The sequence below is a fragment of the Littorina saxatilis genome, linkage group LG3 (assembly GCF_037325665.1).
Source record: "Littorina saxatilis isolate snail1 linkage group LG3, US_GU_Lsax_2.0, whole genome shotgun sequence".
NCBI classification, from domain to species: Eukaryota; Metazoa; Mollusca; class Gastropoda; order Littorinimorpha; family Littorinidae; genus Littorina; species Littorina saxatilis.
In genome coordinates, this window is record NC_090247.1 from 54,075,252 (window position 1) to 54,100,447 (window position 25,196).

Consider the following 25,196-nt stretch of genomic DNA (forward strand, 5'->3'; position numbering starts at 1 on the left):
TAATTTTACCAGGAAACAACATTTCAGTCTTGAGTATATATGTCGAGGGGGAAATACTGATGTACACAGGCGAAAGATGAAATCGTGACACCGGTGCGCGTGCGTGCGTGCGCCGTGTGCGGTACACGGTGTGCGTGCCGCTTGCCGCGTGTGCGTGCCGCGTCAGTGTGTGCGTTCGTGCGTGCATGTGTGTGTGTATGTGTGCCACGGCCCGTCAGTGTGTGTGTGTTTGTGAGTGTGTGTGTGTGTGTTCAAGTTGTGAGTGTGTGTGTGTGTCAGTTCAAGTTCCGTGCATGCGCAGGGCCGGACCAAATGAGTTGTAAGGGGGGGGGGGGGGGGGGGTTCCTCCTTTTTTGGGGGGGCAAATCAACGAAGTGGCGAAGCCACAAGCGCGCGCCTGCAAAGCAGGCGCGCGAACTAGGGGGGTCCGGGGGCATGCTCCCCCGGAACATTTTTGAAAAACGGTTAAAATCTGTGCAATCTGGTGCATTCTGGGGCCTTGTTTTGAGGGTTAAGGCCTGTCAGTGTGAGTTGGTGGGGGGGGGGGGGTACCTTTTTCTCATCGGATTTCACATTGAATAAAATTTGTTAGAGACACACACAAAATTTATTTTAAAAAAAACAACTAAAAAAAAAACACTCAAAGCAAGGTACATGCTTTTTCCAGGGGTGGGGATCCGGAACCCCTGGACCCCCCCCCCCCCCCTGGGTCCGGCCCTGATGCGTGCATGAGAGATTTGGTTTTACTTGACATGATTTGTACACCGTCCTTTCTTTACTGAGTAGAAATCTCAGTAACGAGAGAGAAATAAATCCCATGGTTTTCCACCATGCAGTGTCAGTCTCTTCTGTGTTGTTTCAGTGAAGTATTGTGCTGGGGTAACCGTGAAGTAACCTTCTAAGTGCTTTATCTTCCAGTCAAAGAACTCAGCCTGCAGAACAATTTCATTTGAAGGCCGGTTGATGTTCAAATCGCAGTTTCAACTTGACCAGTAAGTCTAAGCTCTAGTGCTCGATTGTAATCTTTACTTTTTTATTTAATAAAAAGAGTCTTTTTGCTTAAAGTATCAGGCGAAGAAACATAATTATTATTTGCGTAAATAAATCTTCTCTTGTTTTTCTATCTTTTTTATTTTATTTTTTTTTTTACGTGACACTGACAGGGAATGCGCGGGCTGAACTCAGATGTGCATATTTTCGAAAGAAAAAAGCATCACAACGTATGAGTGTATGAATTTTCCGCTCAAAATGATGCGGCCTTTTTCTTTAAAAGCATGTACATCGAAGCTCACTTTTCCGCTTCTGGTCCACTGTGACGCCATGATCGCTTGCCTCAACTGTCGCGAACTGATTCACTGGTCGCCTGCCTCGGATTAAAGTGGCGCAACCCTTCAACGACCAATACCCCAAACAACTATGAACAGAGACAGACAAACACTCCGTGAAACACAGGATGCTAACACAGACAGACACAGTCACTGAGCACAGACATAATAAACACACTGACACACACGGCGGCACAGACACACACACACACACACACGCACACACACACACATACACACACATATAGATAGAGTAAAACTGTAAGCATAATAGTAATACCATAATTGTATTAGTATCAAAAGCAAGCAACATATTTTATATCATTCACGTTCAAAAACAAAACGGGTATTTCAATTTTATTCAGCGAAAAGAGTGATACTGTACATCATGTGTTAGTTGATATGTAGGCTATATATATGTGATACGTATTATTCATGTATGTATAGACATCACATATAATTCATATTTCCTATCTTTTCTTGATTCCTTTTTTTTTTTTTTTTTTTTTACAGCTTCTTTTCTCGTACGTCTATTGTTTTTTGTACATTAACATAATGAACTCAGTGAAAATTACTTTATTGTCAAAGTGAAACATGTAAAAATTATAGATCTATAACATCATTTTAAAACAATGAAAACATAACACAAGTGCTTTGTGTTATCTCGCACATCAATAATGACAAAACAAAGCACACTTCTGTGTGCATACAATAGAAAACATGTACAATTGAAACAACAAATAATGGCAAGCAGTGAACAATTGCATGTCGGTTTGGCAACATTTTCAAACAGTGTTAGGCAATATACAATGACATTCAAAAGTCAAATCATGAGTCGTACATATTCATTTAACATTTTACGAAACGAACTTTACAGCAGATATATACATTGTTATTGCAATAACAGAGGAACACATACAATCATAGAACACCATCAGTCTGTCCTCAGACCACAAAGGAGCCTGCATATCCGCTCGTCCTTCTTCTTCTTCTTCTTCCCGTGGGGGACCGGATCCAATTTCTTGGATGTTGAAGGTCCCGCGTCCACAGTTCCTTTGCCAAACAATCGGACAATCTTTAGATTCAACCAGCGAGCTTGACATTGTTATTATATAATTATCAGGATGATAGGGGATCAGGGGCGGATCACATCATTCTTAAGGGGGGGGGGGGGGGTCCAAATTTATTTTGGGGACAATTCGACGACGCGAAGCGTTTAGTTGAGGGCGCAAAGCGTTCGAACCTCCTGGGGGTGTCCGGGGACGTGCCTCCTCCCACCCCCTCAGAAAATGTTGATAAAAACGAGGAAAATGAAGCAATCTGAGCCAAGAAACTTCCCCTAATACACCTTCCAAAAAGTATCTTAAATAAAACAAATAGGATCAAAACAAGGATAAATGACCGATCTGGTGCAACCTTAGCCAACAAATTACCCTACTACTTTTCGAAACCGCCACTTAGAGGACAAAGGCCGGATCCTAGGGGAGTCCGAGATCATGCCCCCCCCCCCCCCCCCCCCCCCCCCCCGGGAAAATTTTGATAAAAATCAAGGAAAATGGAGCAAACTCAGCCATCAGTTTTTCTTTATTTTCCCCCTAAAATTTCTTCTTTTTTTCTCTCTCCATTTTCCTTTTTTAAGTAGGGTGTGTGTGGGGTGGGGGTATTCTGATAATCCTCGCTCCACGGCTATCGCCAGTTGTCTCTCTGACCGGACGCGACAGTCCTACGCGAATCTATCAAAACCAGAATACAGAGTGATCTCCCATATGTTGTTCACGAGCAGTGTTCGCGAGACGAAAATGATTGCAGATTGGCCGACTTCGACAGTGATCTCTGTTCTGTTCTTCTTCTTCTTCTTGCGTTCGCCGTCACACCATCAGTTTAGTCTGCGAGACGAATGACGTCGTGGCTTCCAGGTCTTGTCTGCTCCCATAGAGTTTGGTGCGGAGAGGGACTGATGCTGGCCACACTTTGTCTCTGATTGGTTTGAGTTGGGGGCATGTCATTAAGACATGTTATGGAGTCTGGTCTTCCAGACCACAGGGACAGGTTGGTGATGGGGTCACCTTCAGCTTCCTGAACATGTGGGCGTTGAGGCGACAGTGACCAGTTCGTAGTCGCATGATCACTACTTGCTGCCATCGTTCTAGGAGATGATATGCGTCTCTCGTGGATTGTGGTCGCATTGCTACCTTCACGAGGTTTTTCTTTTCAGCGAAGCTGACCAGGTTGTCTGGTTGTTCCTCCCTGGCACCGAGTTTGGCGAGCTCATCAGCTGTTTCATTGCCTGGAATTCCGCAGTGTGCTGGAACCCATTGCAGGACTACTCGTCGAGTCTTGGCAAGCTCCTGGAGTTTCTCCATCAGACGAGGAAGTTTGTTTCCTGCAAGGGCTTCCAAGGCAGACAGTGCATCAGAGAAGAAAACAACTTGGGGGCATTGGCTTTCCGATTCATGAATCATGGAGGCTGCTTGCATGATGGCCTGAACTTCTGCTGCATAGTTTGAGCAGTACTTTCCTGTTGGTATCCCTGCTGTAGAAGTGTGCCTCACAGTTATGATAAAGACATCGTTCTAAGGTCAAAACAAGTCGAAAGTTTGGGACTGCTGCCGGAAGGAGACCGTAATATATGGTTGCATCACTGTAAAAAAAATCGTCTGCTCCAGCGAGCGCCGAAACCAAACGGTTGATTATCACGTGACACTTATGCCATATTTAGAGTTGTTTACACAGTAAATACATCCGCGAAAAATAGCTCGCTTGAAACTGTCTAAAATAAAAATTCCTCTGTAATTTAAAAATTACAAAACACCATGAAAAATCACTATCGGCGATCGCGAATCTGCTTACATCCATAACACATTACAAAAAGCTCTAAATATGTAAAAAAAAATCGGTTTCCTTGCCAGACAAGGACACTCAAGGCTCAGGGAGAGAATGAGCCGAACCCATTTTGACCTGAGGTCAGGATGGGGTGGGGGATGGTTGAGGTGAGGTGATGGAAGGGGCCGCTGTAATTTTACAAAGTATGTACACGTAGTACATTAGAAAAATCGATCTACAGTCTTTGTTCCTGTGGGGCATGTTACAGTCATAAACCAAATACAAAATTAGGTAGACAAAAAATAAAAAAAAATAAAAACAATAACATATCGCCGGTGTAACACGAAATTTTTACTCCACGAAAAATTTACTCCGGAGTAAATATTTCGTACGAAATTCTTACTCCGAGTACACTTTTCGTACGAGAAAAGAACTCCCCAAGGCACGAAAAAATTACTCCCTCCACGAATTTTTTACTCCCCATTTTTTGTTACTTCCAGTAAAAAATCTCGTACGCAAAAATGGGATGCGGGCGAAGGGATAATGCCAATAAGTGATCTCGCGCACACGAATGTCGCGCTACCCTCCTTCTACCCCTTCCACCACAAAGACTAACAGGGGACAAGTATGACGGCTTACTAGTGCCAAAACCTGGGGTTATCCATTATCACGTGATAATTACTAATTAACGCTGTCAGTTACTGTTTTCACTCGTTAGTTACTCATTCACGGGATAATTAGTAATGTTTTCGGGAAAATGACTAATTTTTATTTTTGGCACTAGCAATCCGTCAGGAAATGAGCCAAAACTAAAAATTAGTAATTAACAGGTGAAAGTTAGTAATTTTCACGGGAAAATTAGTATTTTTTACGGGAAAACTAGTAATTAACACGTGAAAATGGTAATTATCAAGGGAAAATTACTAATTTTCCCTTGATAATTACAATTATGAGGTTTTGGCACTAGTAAGCCCTATGACGGCTTACTTGTGCCAAAACCTGGGGTTACCCATTATCACGTGATAATTACTAATTAACGCTGGCAGTTGCTGTTTTCACCTGTTAGTTACTCATTTTCACGGGAAAATTACTAATTTTTAGTTTTGGCACTAGCAATCCGTCAGGAAGTAAGCCAAAACAAAAAATTAGTAATTAACAGGTGAAAGTTAGTAAAGTAATTTTCCCGGGAAAATTAGTAATAAACACGTGAAAATGGAAATTATCAAGGGAAAATTATTAATTGGCTCACGTAAGTGTAGCCTATGCGGTGCTAACTTTTTTCTGTCTGTGCGTGCGTGCATGCGTATACGTGTGTGTGTGTATGTCTGTGGTAGAAACTTTAACATTTGAAGACGTCATATTACATTGACGTCACATTATGACGTAAAAGGGTTAGACGTCACACGAAGGAATTACTGAAAGTCTCGGTCATTGTTATTTTGAGCGGGCTGAGACTAGTTGGCAGTCATGTCCCTGTAAGTAGGCTACATGCAGACAGACAGATCTAGATCTAGTGTCTCGCTTTCTTGCACAGTTTCACCTATATACCGGTTCTCTCGTCAAGCACGAAAAATTTTTACATAACACTAGCTTTTCACTCATTATAACCATGCCAAGATTGTATGCTACGTGCGCAAATAATTCTCTTCTTTACTATTTCTCGGGTCTGTGATCAGATCTCGTTTTCAAAAAACTGTACAAAAAGAGTGGCTTCTGCAAACAACTGCCTCTTCAAGTAGTTGTGAACGGCAGGGGCCTTTTGAAGAAGAATTTCTTCCGCAGAGTGCTGAAAAAAGCAGGCGACTGTTTGTACACTCTGCCGTCTGCCTGCAGAATGTCCAGGCTCGCCACGGAGTTGTTCACGGCCAGCAGAATTTCCTGGATGTCAAACCTGAGGGAGAGAGTTGGAGAGAAAGAGGAGAAAAAAGAGACATTATGTTCTGTTACTAGGTTTTAAGGTTTCGAGGTTTTAGGTCAATATCGGGTCCTCTAGGGACCAGGGGACACGGAGTAAATATTTACAAATTACCACACACACAACATATTCCACACAACCAAAACGCATAATGTAAGCATTAAATTGACTGAACCCTAGCATGTTGGTCGGCTGTTTAAAAAATAAAACTAGTCAGCCAACTTTCCAGACTCTTGGGCTCAGCTTAGGAATAGTGATGTGTGTACGCGTGTACGCCTCTGTGTGGCGTGTGTGTGTGTGTGTGTGTGTGTGTGCGCGCGCATGTGTGTGTGTGCGCGTGTGACTCAGTGTATATGTACCTGTGCCCATATTTCATCAGTCCCACAGCCAGTGTCTGTATGAAGACAGATCCAGATGAAGGGCTCCTATAGGACTCGTATCCAGGGACAGTGGAGTAGCTCAGAAGAAAGTCGCTATCTTCCGGAATCAGCGTTGGTTCCGCTCGACCTGTTGATACGTCAATATCCTCTGCGTCCATCGGGCGAAATCCTTAAATGATTTTAAAAGAAGAAAATGGAAGAAAGAAAAGAATAAGAATCCATTTCCAACCAACCAACAAACCAACCAACAAGCGAAAAGGAAGACAAGCGAAAAGAAAGGGAGGTGGAGGGTGGGGGGGGGGGGGGGGGGGGGGGGGGCAGCAACAACAAAACAAAGGGGGAAAAAAAGAAGAAAAAATCAAGCAAAATAACAATAAGCGTAACGATAAAGTGTCCCTGAGCCCTTGTTCCTACGTAACTTTCACCAGTGGGACATTTCATTTACCATTCAATAACGAAGGCCTTAATGGTGCCGGGACGTATTTTCATAGCCTGAAAAATGTGCCTAAGTTGCCATAACGGTTCAGTCAAATTACAGAAAATTAGGGATACCCATGCGGTCTTTCAACATGTTGACGTTCAACTTGACTCCTGCCGTTTCAACAGGTCAGATTTACATTTTACTTGAACGGTGATGACGCCGATGCTGATCTTATCGGCACAACATGCCGCGAAACAAGGAAGTAAAAACTGAAACTGAATAGTCCGCGTTGTCGCTAATTGGGAAGCCTGGATTACATTAAAAGCGCTCGGCCAAGCACATTATGCCTTCATTCAAGAATAGTCTACCCAATTTCATACACTAACAGAACTTTGAAAGCAAGGGAAATTATTCGCCACTGCCTATGCTCAAGACGCTTATCGGCGCACCGCGTCCTCATTATTTACATTTAATCAAGTTTTGACTAAATGTTTAACTTGACTAAATGTTTTAACATAGACGGGGAATCGAGACGAGGGTTGTGGTGTGTGTGTGTGTGTGTGTGGCTGTGTGCGTGTAGAATGATTCCAAGACAACTACTGGACCGATCTTATTGAAACTTTACATGAGAGTTCATGGGTATAATATCCCCAGAACATTTTTTCTTTTTTGGAAAAAATATCACTGATGACGTCATATCCGGCTTTTCGCACTATCACGCCCTCATTTTTTAATCAAATTGATTGACATTTTGGTCAAGCAATCTTTGACTCAGTCCGGACTATGGGATTGCTATTCAGCTTGGAAGTTTAGATAATAGTTAATAAGTTTGGTCATTAAAAATCTGAAAATTGTAATTAAAAATAATTTCATCTTACTCTTCACCATTTTCTGATTCCCAAAAACATATAAATATGTTATATTCGGATTAAAAACAAGCTACGAGAATACAAAATATGTAAATATGATTAAAATAAAATTTCCGAAATCGATTTAAAAACAATTTGATCTTATTTCTTGTTGATTTCTGATTCCAAAAACATATAGATATGTTATGTTCGGATGAAAAACAAGCTCAGAAAGTTAAAAAAAAAAAATGAGAGAGATACAAAAAAGCGTGCTATGCAGCTCAGCGTACAAGACCACTACCACACTAAACGGGCTCGTCAATTTCAATGCCATTTCAATTTCATTTTGTGACTTCGACAGCTTGACTAAATGTAGTAATTTCGCCTTACGCGACTTGTTGCTTCTCCGGCCTTACTTCTTCGCCCCTTAAAACAGTGAACTCGTAAACATGCAGTGGTACATTTCAAACTCAGTTTTCTTAAAAATCAGACAGGTTTTGTATGCTTGGCGTATGTGTTCCACTGTTCACGTTCATTTTGATAAATCATGATAGGTATGGAGTTTTTGTGTGTGTAAGTTAATCATTGCAGGTGCTTCTTAATCATTATTACGTTAAAGTGAATGTCCCTGATTAGACTTCTTGAGGTCAAATTCAGCGTAATATATTTTCTAAAGAGAGCCGTGGGCAGGCGAGCTTTGCCATTCAGCACTAGTATTTTCAACAGGTCTTACCCTTTTGTTTGTCGTTTCCTTGACAAGCTTGCACGAAGAATAACTTGGGCTTTCCCGCCAATGAAGGGCAGTATTGTGGCTTCATGGCAGAAGTTAGGTCCTCTATCGGAACAGCCTTGCCGTTGTTGCCGTAAACCTTGCCCTGGCGACCGTGAGAGAGGATGCAGCAGACAAAGGAATCGTACTGGGAATGGTCTTGACTCGCCACGCGTTCCATGATATCACGCATTTCCGTGTCACTGACATCGGTGTGTTGCTCCACCTCAAAACCAAAATACTTGAGTACGCACGCCAACAAACCTGAAGAGGAACAAGACAAAGGTAAACTAAAAGGTACTATTCAGAAGCTATCATTTTTAAGGAACGGTTATCTATTTGTGCTTACTGAAACTTAACAAATCGTTACATCAGAACATAATGTTTTGCATAAACAGCGTTAGCAGATATGTCCCTGAAGTCATTTCATAGGAAGTGCAGCACTATCATAGAGTGCCCTTTTTTTTTTAGCATACATGTATCTCATGCAGACTTTGCTTTTTTGCGATAAATGTATTATCTCAAGTATACACATGTTTAATTATTATCAAATTTACGACTAATCAACCTCGGCTGCTTACCCGAAGGTACACTTAACTTTTTTTTCAGCCACAAGTACTTGTGTTTCTATTAGGTCTGCTGTCTGTATCATACCTTTTGAGCCGATCACAGTTCAGTTTTCAAGCAGTGTTGCAAAAAGACACAAAACATCCATTTTATATTTTATGGACCAAAAGTGACTTTTTGTGATAGTTGCTATTGTAACTGGACACATCAACTTTCTCTGTATTGTATCTAACAGAACTCGTACGTTCAACTATCAGCAAAAGATGTCACAATTAAACAGTTTATGGCCACTAAGATTGTCCACATTTAACATAACCCTTTCTTTGGTATTTAAAAAACAAACATTTTCTGGCCATTACACTGAAAGCTTGATAAGTTTAAAGGTCAGCCTGAACAAAGAACTTGAGCGGGTGACGGATTGTATCACAATCGGTGACTAACTTTGATTTGTTAAAGAAATGCTATAGAATGGACCAACACGGTTTCAAATCGCCACATAAACTACGCAATTGTGTTTCGGATGCGTAGTTGTGTTAGCACGCACAAGGAAGGATAAATGTGCCAGAAAACTCTAAAATGGCTTCCTCACTTTTATAGCCTGCGGTCTCATTAAATCGGGTTCACCCAGATATGTACGTGCACTAAACAGGTGTTCCTCTTGGTACATCGATTGCTTGCTGATTAACTGATTGGGTAATGGTTGCTTGCTCGCTCGCTTGCTTGATTTATTAAAAATGAAAAGCTGCCTGAGCTTATGAGATGAGTCATACGTCTCCGATTGTTTGTTTGATTGTTCTGCGCAAGACTCAAATACAACCACAACACTCATCTCACAATCCATCAGAAATGATTATCTTATTTCAGCGAGTTGTATACAACTGACACTTGCTCAGGACAATATATACATACGTTGATCAATTTCATTCCCAGGTCTGTATGCCAATACCCCAGAGTCGAGAAAGGTGTTGCTTATTATCACGACCTTTCCTGAAACATTAATCCACAATCAAGTTACAAGGGCCAAACATAATGTATGTGGATGTTGTAACTTTCACATTGAATACTACATTTTCCGTTTGAAATCGGAAGTTTGGGGAGGGTGTACAGTTTTGTACTGTAGAAACACATTTCCATGACATTTTCATACCAAGGGAATTGTCGCCATTTCAACGAAGATCTGATCCTGCACAGGGTACAATTCCCATTAATCGCCCACCCACTGCTTTGGTGAAAAAGTGTGCATAAAAGGGGAAAGGGGGGGGGGGGGGCGGGGTTGTTTACAAGGTACTTTACAGTAGTTGTCTCAAAGTTTGGGGTTGACGTTTACATGATACTGGGTGGTTACAAGCTAGGTACATGGAGCCATTTCTTGAGAAAGTTTTCATGTTATAAGGCGTTTGTTGTCTGAACTACACCTCCTTCAAAATGGCTCTTGTAAAACACAACTGACTGACGGAGAGAAAGAACCTGTAATGATGAGTTTCGTACATGGTAACACTTCCCATTTGGATTCGAATCTTCCAGAACAACACTAGCGGAAATAGTGAGCATATAGCCTATTTCTTAGTTACAAACTGCGACAAACATTTTTGATTGTGACAATTATGACATCGTTTGAAAATCTGAGCATTCGTCCTTATATTTAAGTCAAATGTAAAAAAAATATGCAGCTCTCCAGTTCTTCTGTTGCATTGGAGAATGATAGATGTATATATATATATATATATATATATATAGGCAGGGAGGCAGGCACACAGACAGACATACAGACAGACAGACGGGCGGACGGACAGAAATACTAACAGACTTTAAAAAAAACTGTATCCTATTATTGTTTACATAATATAGCAATTCATACACAAATTATTTCATTTATTTTTTCCATTCTGAATAATAATGTTTTTATTTATTTATGTGGGATTGTTGTGTGTGTGTGTGTTCACTTTCTGGATTGAAGCCATTAATCGGATGCCACAAGGTTTTTGCTGACACTGCCAAGAAGTACAATTCAAAAATTCAAAGTTTTAATGTTAGCTTACCCCATCATCGTGAAAATCATTCTGAACATTTGGAGCAATACCCCGAGACACTGAAAGACAACCAAGCCGTCATGTAACCCCCTCAAAACTCACGAAGAAATTTAGACACCGAATTCGGTATGAGATATAACCCGGCGACACATGCCGCACTAGGTATTGCATACTTGATAACATAACTGCGCAAGACATCCAGAAAAGAGCCCTGTACTAAATAGGCAATTGATAGTATTTCGTATTGTGTGCGCAAGATGCTTAGTTTTGCTTATGTTGATATTTTGTGATTTTTTAATTTGTTTGTTTGTTTGTTCGTTCATGGGCTGAAACTCCCACGGCTTTTACGTGTATGACCGTTTTTACCCCGCCATTTAGGCAGCCATACGCCGCTTTCGGAGGAAGCATGCTGGGTATTTTCGTGTTTCTATAACCCACCGAACTCTGACATGGATTACAGGATCTTTTTCGTGTGCACTTGGTCTTGTGCTTGCGTGTACACACGGGGGTGTTCGGACACCGAGGAGAGTCTGCACACAAAGTTGACACTGAGAAATAAATCTCTCGCCGAACGTGGGGACGAACTCACGCCGACTGAGCTACATCCCCGCCCTATTTTTTTTTTTAATTTGAAACTCAGGCTTTGGACGGGTCGATTTTTGGCGTATCCTCCCACAAACTTGTCATATGAACAAATAGATGGATATCTTAATCTATAAAGTATTATTAATAGCTGAAGCAAATGCCTTTACAGCATTGACAGTTTCAAAAATAAGACGCACACAATTATTAATTTGTGGAAATAACATATATAGAAACTAAACATGCAGAAATATGTTTGTTGCAGCACAGTTCAGACAGACAAGCAGACAGACAAACAAATAGTTATAGAGGTTAGGAAGGCATGTATACATTGTGTCTTTGTCATTGTATAGTAATGTATGGGTAATTGAACTTAAATTTGATACAGTCATAAAAAAATGAATTCACAATACCTCGAGATCCAGTAGCAATTGGGTAACCTGTTAATAAATGAAAACAATGTTAGCAAATCTCAAAACCGAAAGGATTAGAGTTCTGGTCTCTCTCTATCTCTCTCTCTCTCTCTCTCTCTCTCTCTCTCTCTCTCTCTCTCTCTCTCTCTCTCTCTCTCTCTCTCTCTCTCTCTCTCTCTCTCTCTCTCTCTTCCATCTCTCTCTCTTGATTATTGATTACTTTTGCTGTTTTAAAGTAATTTTTCTTTTTTTCTTTTTTTCTTTTCTTCTTAAAACGTGAAAACACTGTTTTGAGATTTATCATGAGTAATGGTTCTACCTCATGGCCCACAAAAGAGGGTCTTCGTATTGGACACCTTAATATCAACCATGCAATTAATAAATTACACGAAGTTTCCACCATGCTTTTAAACTCAGGAACACATTTTCATGTTATGGGGTTTACAGAATCAAGACTATCTGACACGATTTCGGATTCTGAGGTTTGTGTTCCAGGTTACAGTGTTGTACGCAGAAACCCCCAACAATGTAAAGAAACTGGATTGCTTGTGTATATAAGTGAATCATTGACCTACACACGTTTAACACATTTAGAACAGTTTGTGGAATCCGTCTGGATCGAGGTCAAATTAAACAAGTCGCGTAAGGCGAAAATACAATATTTAGTCAAGTAGCTGTCGAACTCACAGAATGAAACTGAACGCAATGCCATTTTTCAGCAAGACCGTATACTCGTAGCATCGTCAGTCCACCGCTCATGGCAAAGGCAGTGAAATTGACAAGAAGAGCGGGGTAGTAGTTGCGCTAAGAAGGATAGCACGCTTTTCTGTACCTCTCTTTGTTTTAACTTTCTGAGCGTGTTTTTAATCCAAACATATCATATCTATATGTTTTTGGAATCAGGAACCGACAAGGAATAAGATGAAAGTGTTTTTAAATTGATTTTGACAATTTAATTTTGATAATAATTTTTATATATTTAATTTTCAGAGCTTGTTTTTAATCCGAATATAACATATTTATATGTTTTTGGAATCAGCAAATGATGGAGAATAAGATAAACGTAAATTTAAATCGTTTTATTAATTTTTATTTTTTTTTACAATTTTCAGATTTTTAATGACCAAAGTCATTAATTAATTTTTAAGCCACCAAGCTGAAATGCAATACCGAAGTCCGGGCTTTGTCGAAGATTACTTGACCAAAATTTCAACTAATTTGGTTGAAAAATGAGAGCGTGACAGTGCCGCCTCAACTTTCACGAAAAGCCGAATATGACGTCATCAAAGACATTAACACAAAAATGAAAAAAACGTATGGGGATATCATACCCAGGAACTCTCATGTCAAATTTCATAAAGATCGGTCTAGTAGTTTAGTCTGAATCGCTCTACACACAAACACACACACACACAGACAGACAGACACACAAACACACACACACACGCACATACACCACGACCCTCGTTTCGATTCCCCCTCGATGTTAAAATATTTAGTCAAAACTTGACTAAATATAAAAAGGCACCTCCAATACTCATTGGTTTCTGCTATAGAAATCCAGCAGAACGTGTAAACTGGACGGACAAATGTTCACATATGTTAGATGCTGCTTTGTTAGAATCAAAAGAAACCATTCTCTTAGGAGATTTTAATATTGATTTATTAAAACAAAATAAACCATGGTTAGATATGTTCAACCTTTATGATCTCAAACAAGTCGTGAACACCCCTACTAGGGTTACTGCATCTACAAGCACTTTGATAGATCATGTCTATGTTTCTAACACCCGTAACGTTGCAGAAGTTTGTGTTCCAACCAGCGGCTGTAGTGATCATTTTCCTGTTTGTCTCACGTGGTCAAGAAAGGGTGTAAAAATCCCCAAAGTTGGTCACAAGACAGTAAAGTACCGCTCCTTTACTAAATTTAACGAGAACGCTTTTCTTGTAGACTTAAGTAATTCTTCTCTAGCTCTCTCTGATGTTTATAATTATACGGATCCTGATGATGCAATAACACACTGGATAAATGTCTTTACAGAAATATACGATAAACATGCCCCGTGGAGAATTAAGAGAGTCAAGCAAATAGTAAAACCTAAATGGTTTGATACTGAATTACAAGATGCTATTGGCCATCGTGATTTCTTAAAATCAGTTGGCAAGGAAGCAGAGTATAGAGAACAGAGAAATAAAGTAAACTCACTTAAACGAACAAAAAAGATTAAGTACTTTCATGACCTAGCGTCATCAAAGCAAAATTCAAAGAATATATGGAAAGCAATAAATGAACTTACAAATAAAACGATTGCCAGTCATTCAAGTTGTGTTAAGGACATATCCCCTGATGATTTAAACACGCATTTTTCTAAAATAGCTGAAAAAATTATTACAAATGACAAATCCAATTTGAACAATTTGAAAGTGTTAGAAGAATATTGTGAGTCGAAACAAGTTTCAAGTCAAGCGAATATTCCTCTACTTACAGTACCTGAAGTTTTTTACGCACTTACACACCTTAAGCAAACAGACTCCCGGGGAATCGACGGCCTCGATGGTAGGATTCTTAAATTGTCAGCCCCTGTAATTTCTTAAACACTCACTTACCTTTATAATCTTTGTTTAGACAAAAATTATTTCCCAGTCGCCCTGAAACAGGCTAAAGTCATTCCTCTGTTTAAATCAGGTGATAAAAAAGACCCATCAAACTATAGGCCAATTTCAATATTGTCTGTTTTATCAAAACCACTTGAAAAACACATTAACAAACATATTCTAATGCATCTTAACCAAAACAATTTACTTCACCCTAAACAATCGGGTTTTAGAGCTAACCATTCCTGCCATACTGCCTTAGTTTCTCTTGTTGATCAATGGCTGGAGAAAATAAACGACAATGAATTCTGTGGTGCCATTTTTGTTGATTTTGCCTTTGACGTTATTGATCACACGTTATTACTGAGAAAATTTGCATTGTATGGCGTCGGAATCGAAACTGTCAAACTTATTAGTTCATTTCTCACCGGCAGACAACAGACTGTACTAACAAACGCCTCGGCGTCGAGCATGCAAGAAGTAAAATACGGTGTACCACAATGATCGGTTTTAGGACCCCTCCTCTTCTCTATATACATTAATGACCTCCCCCTACATATTCAAAATGTATGTGAACTTTTTGCAGATGACACCACAATTCACTCCAGCAACACAAATGTAACTCGCTTATCAGAATCACTTCAAAGGAGTTTAAACCAGTTGACAGAGTGGACTGAACTAAACCATATGTCTCTTAACCCACAGAAAACCAAATATATGGTCATAACAACAAGACAAAAACGCCAGAATATTTGTTCAGCTGGTCCTGCTTTAATGATAGATGGTGAAATAGTGGAAAAAGTCGACCATCACAAACTGCTGGGTGTTAATATCGATAACAACTTGTCTTGGTCAACCCCCCTGGCGCAACTTAGTAAAGTGGTGTCTAAGAAAGTGTATCTCTTATCTAGAATTAAACACTTCCTGAACTGCCAAACCAGAAAGTTATTCTTCATTGCTCATATTCAATCTGTTATTGATTACGCATCCACTCTATGGGACTCCGCAAGTGAAAATTCCTTAAAACCACTCAGCAGATTACATAAAAGAGCGCTAAAAGTAGTATTACTAAAGCACACTACCCTCACAGAGTTAGACTACATACATTTAGGGATCTTACCTCTAAAGTCAAGACTGCTTTTTAACAAAGGAATCTTTATGCATAAAATTATATCCGAAACTCTACCCCAAACCATTTGTTCAAAGTTCTCTTTGAAGAATTCACACCACCTTATGAAATTTAACACTCCTCTTCCTAGGATAGACTTATTTAAGTCTAGTCTAGTTTATTCAGGTGGCCGTCTCTGGAACGCTCTTCCGAATGCCTTACGGAAAGCTACCAGCACAGATTCTTTCAAAAACAAATATACTGTTCAAAAAAAGAAACGCATAGTTGCTACTTGCCAAATTTGTTTTATTTTTCGAAAAAATTAACAGAAAATCCAATATTTAGATTATTTGTTTGAAATTTGGTATGGACACAGTTGAATGCACACACAGTTCATTTGCATCTTCAAATCAATCAGTCAATCAATACGATTGGGTGCCGAGGCTGTCAAGTCAGTAGGGGGTGTGACTGCCTTGAGCAGCAACAACTGCCCGGCACCTTCTGGGCATGGACTGGATCAGATGCCGGATATCTTGCTGTGGGATGGTGTCCCACTCCTACTGAAGTGCCTGCAATAGATCGCGGTGATTTGCCGGCGCTTCTTCTCGCCTGCGCACACGTCTGTCCAATTCATCCCAGAGGTGTTCTATCGGGTTCATGTCTGGCGACATGGATGGCCAGGGAAGCACCTGGACATGGTGGTCGGTGAGGAACTGGGTGGTGAGTCGTGCTGTGTGCGGGCGAGCGTTGTCCTGCTGGAATATGGCATCCTGGTCAGCCAGAAGAGGAAGGGCGTGTGGGCGCAGAATTTCCTCCACGTATCGCTGGGCAGTTATGCGCCCTGGGACGTGCACCAGGGTGCTCCTTCCAGCGGTATTGATCGCCCCCCACACCATGACGCCTCCACTACCATGAACGGGTGCCTCATCCACACAGTTGGGCGCGTAACGTTAGTTTACTCTCCGGTAGACCCTCCTCCGACCATCATGTCGCTGGAGCAGGAAGTGGGACTCGTCGCTGAACCACACGTGTCTCCAGTGATTCCGGACGGTCCAGCGAAGGTGCTGGTTGTCCCACTGCACTCGGTTCTGGCGATGGCGGCGGGTGAGGACAGCTCCTCTGTGAGGTCTACGAGCTCTCAAACCAGCTTCATGCAGGCGGTTCCGCACGGTCTGGTCCGATAATCGGTGTGGCCCGGGGAGAGCCTGGACAGAAGATGAGGCCGACAGGAAACGATTCCGGAGGTGGCGGAGCCGTATGAAGCGGTCGTGAGCAGCAGTTGTCGCCCTTGGTCTTCCCGCTCGTGGCAAGTCAGCAACGGAGCCAGTGGCTTGAAACCTGACCCACAGTCTACTGATGGTGCTCTGGGACACGTGGAAGTGCCTGGCGATTGCACTTTGACTTTGGCCTGCTTGTAAACGACCCAATGCAATTTGGCGGTCTTCTCTGCTCAATCGGGCCATCTTTCGTCGCTGAATTGTCGTCTGATTTCTTTGTGGCGAACAATCCGCTTTTATGGGTTTTGGAAGACATGGTGAGAGCTCAATATTCCCCGAGTTTCACGAGATTACACTGAAGCATGACGAGTGGTCATGCCAAATGAGCAATTTTGACATTGTAGCCACTGATAACGCATGCGTCACGTGCAGAGCTCACTTGTGGCAATGGACGAAAGGTCGACGACCAGATAAACATTTTCTGCAGTTTGGTGGATATCCTTGTAGCCATATAACTAAATTAACCAAATATTACAAGCTATGCGTTTCTTTTTTTGAACAGTATATATATCCCATTTAATGAAAATAGTATATTCTTGATTGTTATGTCCTTTGGGACACAGTCACTCACTTTTGATTTATTGGTTTGTTCACGAAATTATGATGTTCTGCATAATATCCATTGTCTTACAGAGTTGATGTACTATTGCATAGTATTCTGACTCTAATTGACTTGCAAATTTTTGCTTTGCACCTTGTCATGAACATTTATAAACTACAATGTTTCATATAATGCACTTATGTACATAAACTTATACTGTTTTACTAATTATGTAAGTATGTAGTAGTAGTTATTATAGTAGATTTAGTCCCTCTTTAGGGCGAGGGCCAGATGCAAAAAAGTATACCAATGCTTATTCTGTTACCCTCGTAAAATAAAGAATTGTCATTGTCATTGTCATTGTCATTGTCTCTGTCTTTCTTTCCATCTCTCTCTCTGTCTCTGTCTCTTGATGGAATTTGTGTGAGTGTGAGTTCGCAAACAGAAAGAACGAAGTCGATGGAAATATCAAAGCAAACGAACAAGCGTGCATATGTTGAACAAAAACAAATGAAACAAACAACAACATGTAAACAAAATAAGCCAACAAAAACAAACAAGCCTTGCTGACTTTCTGATGACTACGACGTGGCATTGGTTTAGTCTTCATAAACACACAAACAACAGAAACAGAAACTGCATGCCATTTCTTAATGGATAAATGAGGACATGGTCTTAGTCTGCGGTTGCAAGGCATATTCAGTGCAGGCTAACACATAATAATAACCTACATTCGTCAAAAACAAAATGTGAATGAAACTCTAAGAACAATTTAAGTGATTTAGAATTGATACTTCGGGGGAAAAGTTTATCATGATTTTTTCTCGCTGTTTTGTTGTTGTTGTATGTATGATATATTATTTTCTTTTTGGTAGACCGACAGCGTTATCCTTTTGAAAAGCAACAACTCTTCAACTTGAAGATGTAAAGCATTATAATTGTTTCTCGGTAAGTTTTGTCAAACAAACTTAGCTCCCCAAATCCCGGTCATAATTAAACCTTTACCGTGCTTCCTTGGTCGTGGACGACCCAGAGCCTCACAAAAGTGTCTGTGTCTGTAAAACTATGGGGAGTTTTGGATTGAGACTTCGTGTAATCTTCAAACACCCTAGAAGTTTCCTCTCGACCAATTTTTAAAGGAGTATCTTTGTAAACAAACAAATAAACAATGACGTCATGTGACCTACACAGTCCGGATGTTGCGGGTCGTGGACGACCCATACGAAATTAAAGAAGGCATTTTACGGTGTTTATCCCTATTCGGATGGTGTGGGTCGTGTTTGACCCATACTTTTTATGTTGAATCCTTCTTTACGGAAAGTATGGGTTGTACACGTCCCACATCATCCGGACTGTGTAGTCCAAAGCGTGATCCGGTGAAGGTTAAACCATCATTCACTAACCTCTTCTCTGGTCAAGTTGTCATGAGTTGTTTCACCATTGTTAGACCGTATTACGACGTATTTTTGTGAGCATATGATATCAGTATGTCAAAAGTGTTTTGATATGTCTTGTTGAGCTTTGGTACATTTGCGGTAACAATTTGGTTTCAATGTACCCGGTAGTTACACATTTCTTGCCTGTAAAACATCGAATACAAAATAACTCGTATGAAATCCTTATTTATTTCAACGTTTATTTTGTGTTTTTGTGTTCATACACTACTGAAACATTTTGAGTTTCTTCCGTTTTTCATTTTCTTTATTGTTCATGTACCTCAATGGGTGTTTTTATACAAAAAAAATCCTTTGCCGTGCCTTGCACTGCCGCCCACAGCAACCTCCTACATCATCTTCTACTTGTAGGTTAGGCTCCTTATGCATCCACCCAGACTTATTTTTCGCCTAGGCTAGTAACGCCCCTAATCTTTAGATTCAAGAAAAGGCAATTAAAGGCGTGCCTATCCGTACTTCAAACTGGGACGTGCTGGTCAGCAGAGTCTCTTCTCTACATATCCTTTGAAGACGTTAAACGTCTCAATAAACATTTTCAGGACGCAGTCCTAGCCTGTCGGTGAGAGTGTTGCGTAGTTATGATCAGTTCGGTGCTTTCTTCATAAACATCTGCATATGGCAGCAGGAATGCCGCAAAAACTGATACAGCCAAGTGCAGTGAACTTGGCAACCGTACGTATTTATACGAAATGCCGTGTTTCTGATCAGTCTTATCTAGTGGTATGTGTTCAGTTGAGTCAGTCTAAATCAATGCCGTTAAAGTTGGCAACGACAACGATTAAATGAGGGATAGATGATTCGGGCCGTGCCTTTCTTAGTTTCTCATTCATCTTACAAAGCAGGTTTTACAGTTGCTTGTGTGTTTGTTATAGAATGATTCCTGAAGCTATATGTCGTACATTGCGGAATGATTGTTCTGTATGACGTTTATGATTTCACGTCTGGGCGACCATTTCTTGTAATCGTTATTATGTTTCCTGTATGTATGTACTTGGTGACCAGGCATTAATTAAGGTATTAAAACAAGTGGAAGCAGCAGGGCAAGGCTGGCTTATATCTAAAGGCATTCCTAAATCATGTCAGTGTCACAATAGTTGTCTGAAAAAAGGATATCGTTGCTGCAAGCCGAGAGAGAAAAGAAACAAACAGCTTTTTGTTTGATGCAACTATTCTTCTTCTTCTTCTTCAGCGTTCCAGAATTTTTCTGGTTACGTGTGAGCTCGTTTGCCCATTTGGGTTCCCCACACTATACTCTGAGAGCATAGTCAGCTCACTCCGCTTTCGTTGAGTAGGCATGCTGGGTATTTTCGTGTTTTCATAACCCACCGAACTCTGACATGGATTACAGGATCTTTTCCGTGCGCACTAGGTCTTGTGCTTGCGTGTATACACGAAGGGGGATAAGTCACTAGCAGGTCTGCACATGTAAGTTGACCTTGGAGATCGGACAAATCTCCACTCTTAACCCACCAGGCGGCAGCGACCGGGATTCGAACTCACGACCTCCCGATTAGGAGGCCGACGTCTTACCGCCACGCCACTGCGCCCGTCTCGATGCAACTATTCAACACAGTTTTTTTTACCAAATATCCCCAAAACATACGCAGTACTGTCTTGTGGGATGACGCTTGTAATTCCTGATGTCCCGTTCCCAAAAAGTCCGTATAGGAGCAGGGAGACAGAAAATAACTCAGACCTTCGACAAACTTGAATATCGTGCTGTAAGCAGATTTTTGTTTCTTTTTGTTTTGTTTTTGTTTGTGAGGGGGGAGGGGGGGAGGGGTCTTAGAAGGAAATGTCGCATCTAAAATTATTTCCCCAAAACTTCGTTTTAATTGTCTCAAACCATGGTTCTTGTATCAGAAAATAGCATCCGAATATAGTCTTAGCGTAGCAGTAGATTAATATTATCTTTGATGCATGCCGCGCAGGCAATGAAGGCGATGCCTTTCGATTTCAAGGTGACACTCGGTGCATTTAGACGTCGACTGTTTCCTGTTTCTTCTTACAAAGCAGACATGTGTAATAAACTTAAAGACTCGGTATCGAGACTTTACAAACAGGAAACACCATGATATTAAAGGGAAACGCACCGTTTTTGATTAATGACTAAAGAATCTCAAACGTTTGATGTGAGTGGCAAAGAACACCTGTTTAAATTTTAAAAACTGCACGTTAAACAGAATTGCCAAACTGTCAGAATTCGTTGATCACCAAGTGTCACGCCCCCCTCTCAGTCTCTCTCGCACACACACACCTAAACACACACACTTAAACACACACACACACGCACGCACACAAGCACGCACGCACACACGCACGCACGCTTACACACACACACACGCACACACACACGCACACACACACACTGACACACAACTTGAACACAAACACACACACACACTTAATTAATATATCGTCCATAAATCAGAAATGAATATGTGAGAGTAAAAAAACAGCTCACCGCACATTGTTTTAAACATCCCCCATACTTCGGGAAAGGTGTCCAGTGATATGTCTCTCACTTCCGACCCCATCGTGTTGCTTACGACCACACTGTCAGTAACACACTCCTGGCTGTCATTTGCAATCGCCCTGAATGTTCAACAATATGAATGCATTGTAACATGCAATAACACTTAATTTTAAAGTTACATTGTCCGCCAACAGAAGTGTTTTCTTTCGTCAAAACTCACTGTCAAGTTAAGCATAATCTCCCAAAGTTGGAAAAATGCTTAATTTGGTGTCTTCTGCACGAGTCACAGTCATTTTAGTGTGTTTTTAATATTACACCTTTCATTCATTAGTCCCCTGGTGTGGTTGAATGTCCAAGGGAGTCTGTGCAGGGAAACTGTCTCTGAGCGCGAGTAGGAATAAAAACAACAACAACAACAACAACAACAACAACAGCAAACAGAAACAGCAGCATCAACAACAACAACAGCAACAACCACAACAACAACAACAACAGCAAACAGCAACAGCAGCAACAACAACAACAACAGCAACAACCACAACAACAACAACAACAAACAGCAACAACAACAACAGCAACAACAACAACAACAAACAGCAAGCAGCAGCAACAGCAACAGCAACAGCAACAACAACAACAACAACAGTAACTTAGCCTATGAACTTAATTGATTTTTTTTAAAAATCCAAGTCTGTCCAGAAAGCACCCAGACTAGATTTTTGGTAAGCATATATGTGTCCGAGTGCACCGATATTGTTACCCCATTGATGTGAGCCTGGACAGATGTGTGGTGGTGCATATGATCACATAAATAGTGCTTTTAGTTATAATAATAATAATAATAAATGAGCATTTATATAGCGCAACATCATAACTTTACAATTATGCTCTTTGCGCTTGACACATTTAAAATTAAAACACAGTTATACAAGCATTTACATCTACATTCATAGTCAACAACGCTTAATTAAAAGCATACACCATCAAAGATACATTACAAAAGATTCTTCCACTAACTAAATAATAAAAACATGAATAAAAATAGGTAGTGAAAAATCACTAAAACAACAAATAACACTAAAATGCGCTATAGAAATCTCCTTAATAAATAAATAAATAAAAACAACCGCAACATACACCTTTGATTACTGTTCGCGAAAAATCATAATTCTGTAGTTTTAAAGGTTGTTATGGTAAAGTGCAAGCTATAGATGTGGACGAAAGACGCAACACAATGTCGTCTTTCAAATATAATGCGAGACTTTTGGAGATTCTGCCACTGTCCTGGGATTTAATCGGCACTGTGTCAAACAGAAGATGTTTCTTTTTCAACGGCTAAATCAGTAAATTTCAAAAATAGGTAAATAACTGTTTTGTTTTTTTAATATTGCCGTGAGAGGATTCCACTCGCAACATCGCACTCAGTATGTGTCTCTACTATATGGATGACAAGTTAGCGAGATTGTCTTTCGTTTTTTCAGCAAAATGGTAACTCTTTCGCTTCACAAATCGCGACTGAGACACCAGAGTCTCTGGAGACACTAACAGTCTGCTCAACTCAATTTTGGGCCTGCACTATGCACAGCTAGGTAATTGCACACATGAGCACAATGAAGAATTACTGAACCACCGTGAAATAACTCCTCTAGCTGTCAGTCAGAGGACTGCAATTTGGACAAGGCCTACAAGACGTACAACAGGCGGCATTGGTTGCTGCAGTCGTGAAAATTACGCTGAACGGCATTCTTTTGGTGTTTTCATAGAATGTTAGCGCTCAGTCTATGCTGTATTTTGGTCGCTAAAATTCAAGAATAGTGTCAAAAATTAAACTCTCTCTAACGTTCAACGACATGCAGTCATGCGACTTGAAAATGAAAGTAAAGTGAACGGAATGAATCGAATCTCAAAGTCCAAATAAGGCCCTATTGCTTGTCGTTTTCCCTCAGTTTTAACACAAAGCCTCTGTTCTCTCCGTCAGCAAAGTTTGGTACCTTGCCGCAATCGACTGGCTTCTTGAATTTAGAACATTGAGTTTTCTCAGTTGAACATCTCCCTGGATAATTATATTTACCACACTTTTGTTTAACGTTTGAGATTATCAACATTTGATTTACCTTCTCAAAACTCGTCAATACTTCTCGAGTCAGTCCCTGCGACCAAGGTGTGTATTGGCGAGTGTAACTTTATGGTTTTTCCGAAATGCTCGGGCCAAAATTGATGCCCTGTGAACAATTTATGCTGTAATTCAAATTGCATTCGATATTAATACAGTCAACTTTGCTTAACTTAAAAGGTTTGTGAGTGTACAAGAACATGAACTCGTACAACTCCAGGGCGTTTATTTGTCTTAAATCGACATTGGTGACAATAACAAAACTATGAAGTGCCCCATAATTTCACACAGGAGCACACGTGTTGCTATTTATAGTTTCTACTAAGCAAATGAGAAGACTGACAACAGGCCGTGCGTGGAGCACAGATGTCAAAATAAATACACGCCCTTTATTGATCAATTGACGTGGAGATAATTCTAGACTTACCTAACCGGTTGTAAGGCCCGGCGTTCCTGTACTAACAAGAAATTCCTCCGAGGTAGGAAAAACACCCCCGTTGGTCAAAGGGAAATAACCATTCTCACTGCCACCAACTGGCAAGGTTATTTCCCTTTGACCATTAATATGTCCGTCTATAAGTCGTTGTATAATTTTAATCCACCAATAACTCCCTAACCGTGTGTTTGACTGGTCCCAATTTTTGTAAGGACCGTCTCAGGAATGTATAGAACCTGTTCACCAAGTTTGGTGACGATCGGTCCGTTCATTCTTGAGATCTATATGCGAACACAAACACACAAACAAACAAACACACAAACAAACACATAGAGCGAATCCTATACACACCCCTATACCGGGGGTGTAAAAATAGAATACGGGATTGTGGGAAAGCTGTTCAAGGGCACTCACGCACTATATTTGATTTTTACAGAATACAGAATGCAAAATACAGAATCTTTAATTGCCCAAGGTTGGGAATTTGTGATGACATTGCGGTTAAGAAACATTTCAATCCAGCCATATATATACACCAACACCCGCATCATTTATATATACAAACTGATCAACTTCATTAAAGACATTAAAGGCACAGTAAACCTCCCGTAAACCATCACAGATACTGTCAGGCTTTTACACACAGTACAAACACCCTTTCATTTAAACACTCACCACTTGAGAACATCCTAGGTGCCCTCCGTAAAGAGCGAGCAATTTTCAAAGAATTTATTTTTGCGTGGTTTATCTTACCCCTGAGCCATCGTGAACCCGTGTGATCCAGTTTCCCTTTTTCACAATGTAGTCGTCAGTTAGTAATTTGAATGCGACTCGATGTGAGCTTATCTGCAATAGCACGTTATTATCATGTACCTCTGATTATGCACGAAACAAACGGCTGTGGTTCACACGAACTCTAGCGATGGCTTTTGACTGTTCAGAGAAACTGGCGATAGGCATAAACCGTCGTCTGCTACGCCGAGAACCACGACCTTGCGTGACCCTCAGTGCTTCTGGGCTTTTCTTTTTTTTTTAAACTATCAAAACTTCGAATTGTACTGATCTTGTCTTGATGAAAAAAGAATTCTTTTATGATTTAAGAATGTTTGTGTAACAAGCTGTC

At 40.6% G+C, this 25,196-nt stretch overlaps 2 protein-coding genes across 2 annotated transcripts; both read right to left on the reverse strand.

Moving 5' to 3' along the window:
• Window positions 1–1,595: 1,595 nt before the first annotated feature.
• Window positions 1,596–3,867, reverse strand: LOC138962684 (uncharacterized). Its single transcript, XM_070334601.1, has 2 exons — window positions 2,374–3,867; window positions 1,596–2,307 (listed from the first exon to the last, which is right to left on the reverse strand). The coding sequence occupies exon 1, from the start codon at window positions 3,800–3,802 to the stop codon at window positions 3,341–3,343; it is 462 nt and encodes a 153-aa protein (XP_070190702.1). The 5' UTR covers window positions 3,803–3,867; the 3' UTR covers window positions 1,596–2,307; window positions 2,374–3,340.
• Window positions 3,868–5,701: 1,834 nt separating this feature from the next.
• LOC138962680 (caspase-7-like) lies at window positions 5,702–23,730 on the reverse strand. The gene is made up of 7 exons (XM_070334598.1): window positions 23,639–23,730; window positions 21,513–21,643; window positions 12,074–12,100; window positions 9,958–10,035; window positions 8,446–8,745; window positions 6,423–6,612; window positions 5,702–6,039 (listed from the first exon to the last, which is right to left on the reverse strand). The coding sequence occupies exons 2-7, from the start codon at window positions 21,583–21,585 to the stop codon at window positions 5,880–5,882; spliced, it is 828 nt and encodes a 275-aa protein (XP_070190699.1). The 5' UTR covers window positions 21,586–21,643; window positions 23,639–23,730; the 3' UTR covers window positions 5,702–5,879.
• Between the last annotated feature and the right edge of the window lie 1,466 nt (window positions 23,731–25,196).

Bases quoted from the DNA above. Each gene is read 5' to 3' on its own strand.
- LOC138962684 (XM_070334601.1), bottom strand. From the start codon at position 3,802: ATGCAAGCAGCCTCCATGATTCATGAATCGGAAAGCCAATGCCCCCAA.
- LOC138962680 (XM_070334598.1), bottom strand. From the start codon at position 21,585: ATGGGGTCGGAAGTGAGAGACATATCACTGGACACCTTTCCCGAAGTA. The intron at 12,101-21,512 runs GTGAGCTGTTTT...ATTTATTAACAG, and splicing joins GATGTTTAAAACAATGTGCG to GTTACCCAATTGCTACTGGA. The intron at 6,613-8,445 runs GTAAGACCTGTT...AAATCATTTAAG, and splicing joins AGGAAACGACAAACAAAAGG to GATTTCGCCCGATGGACGCA.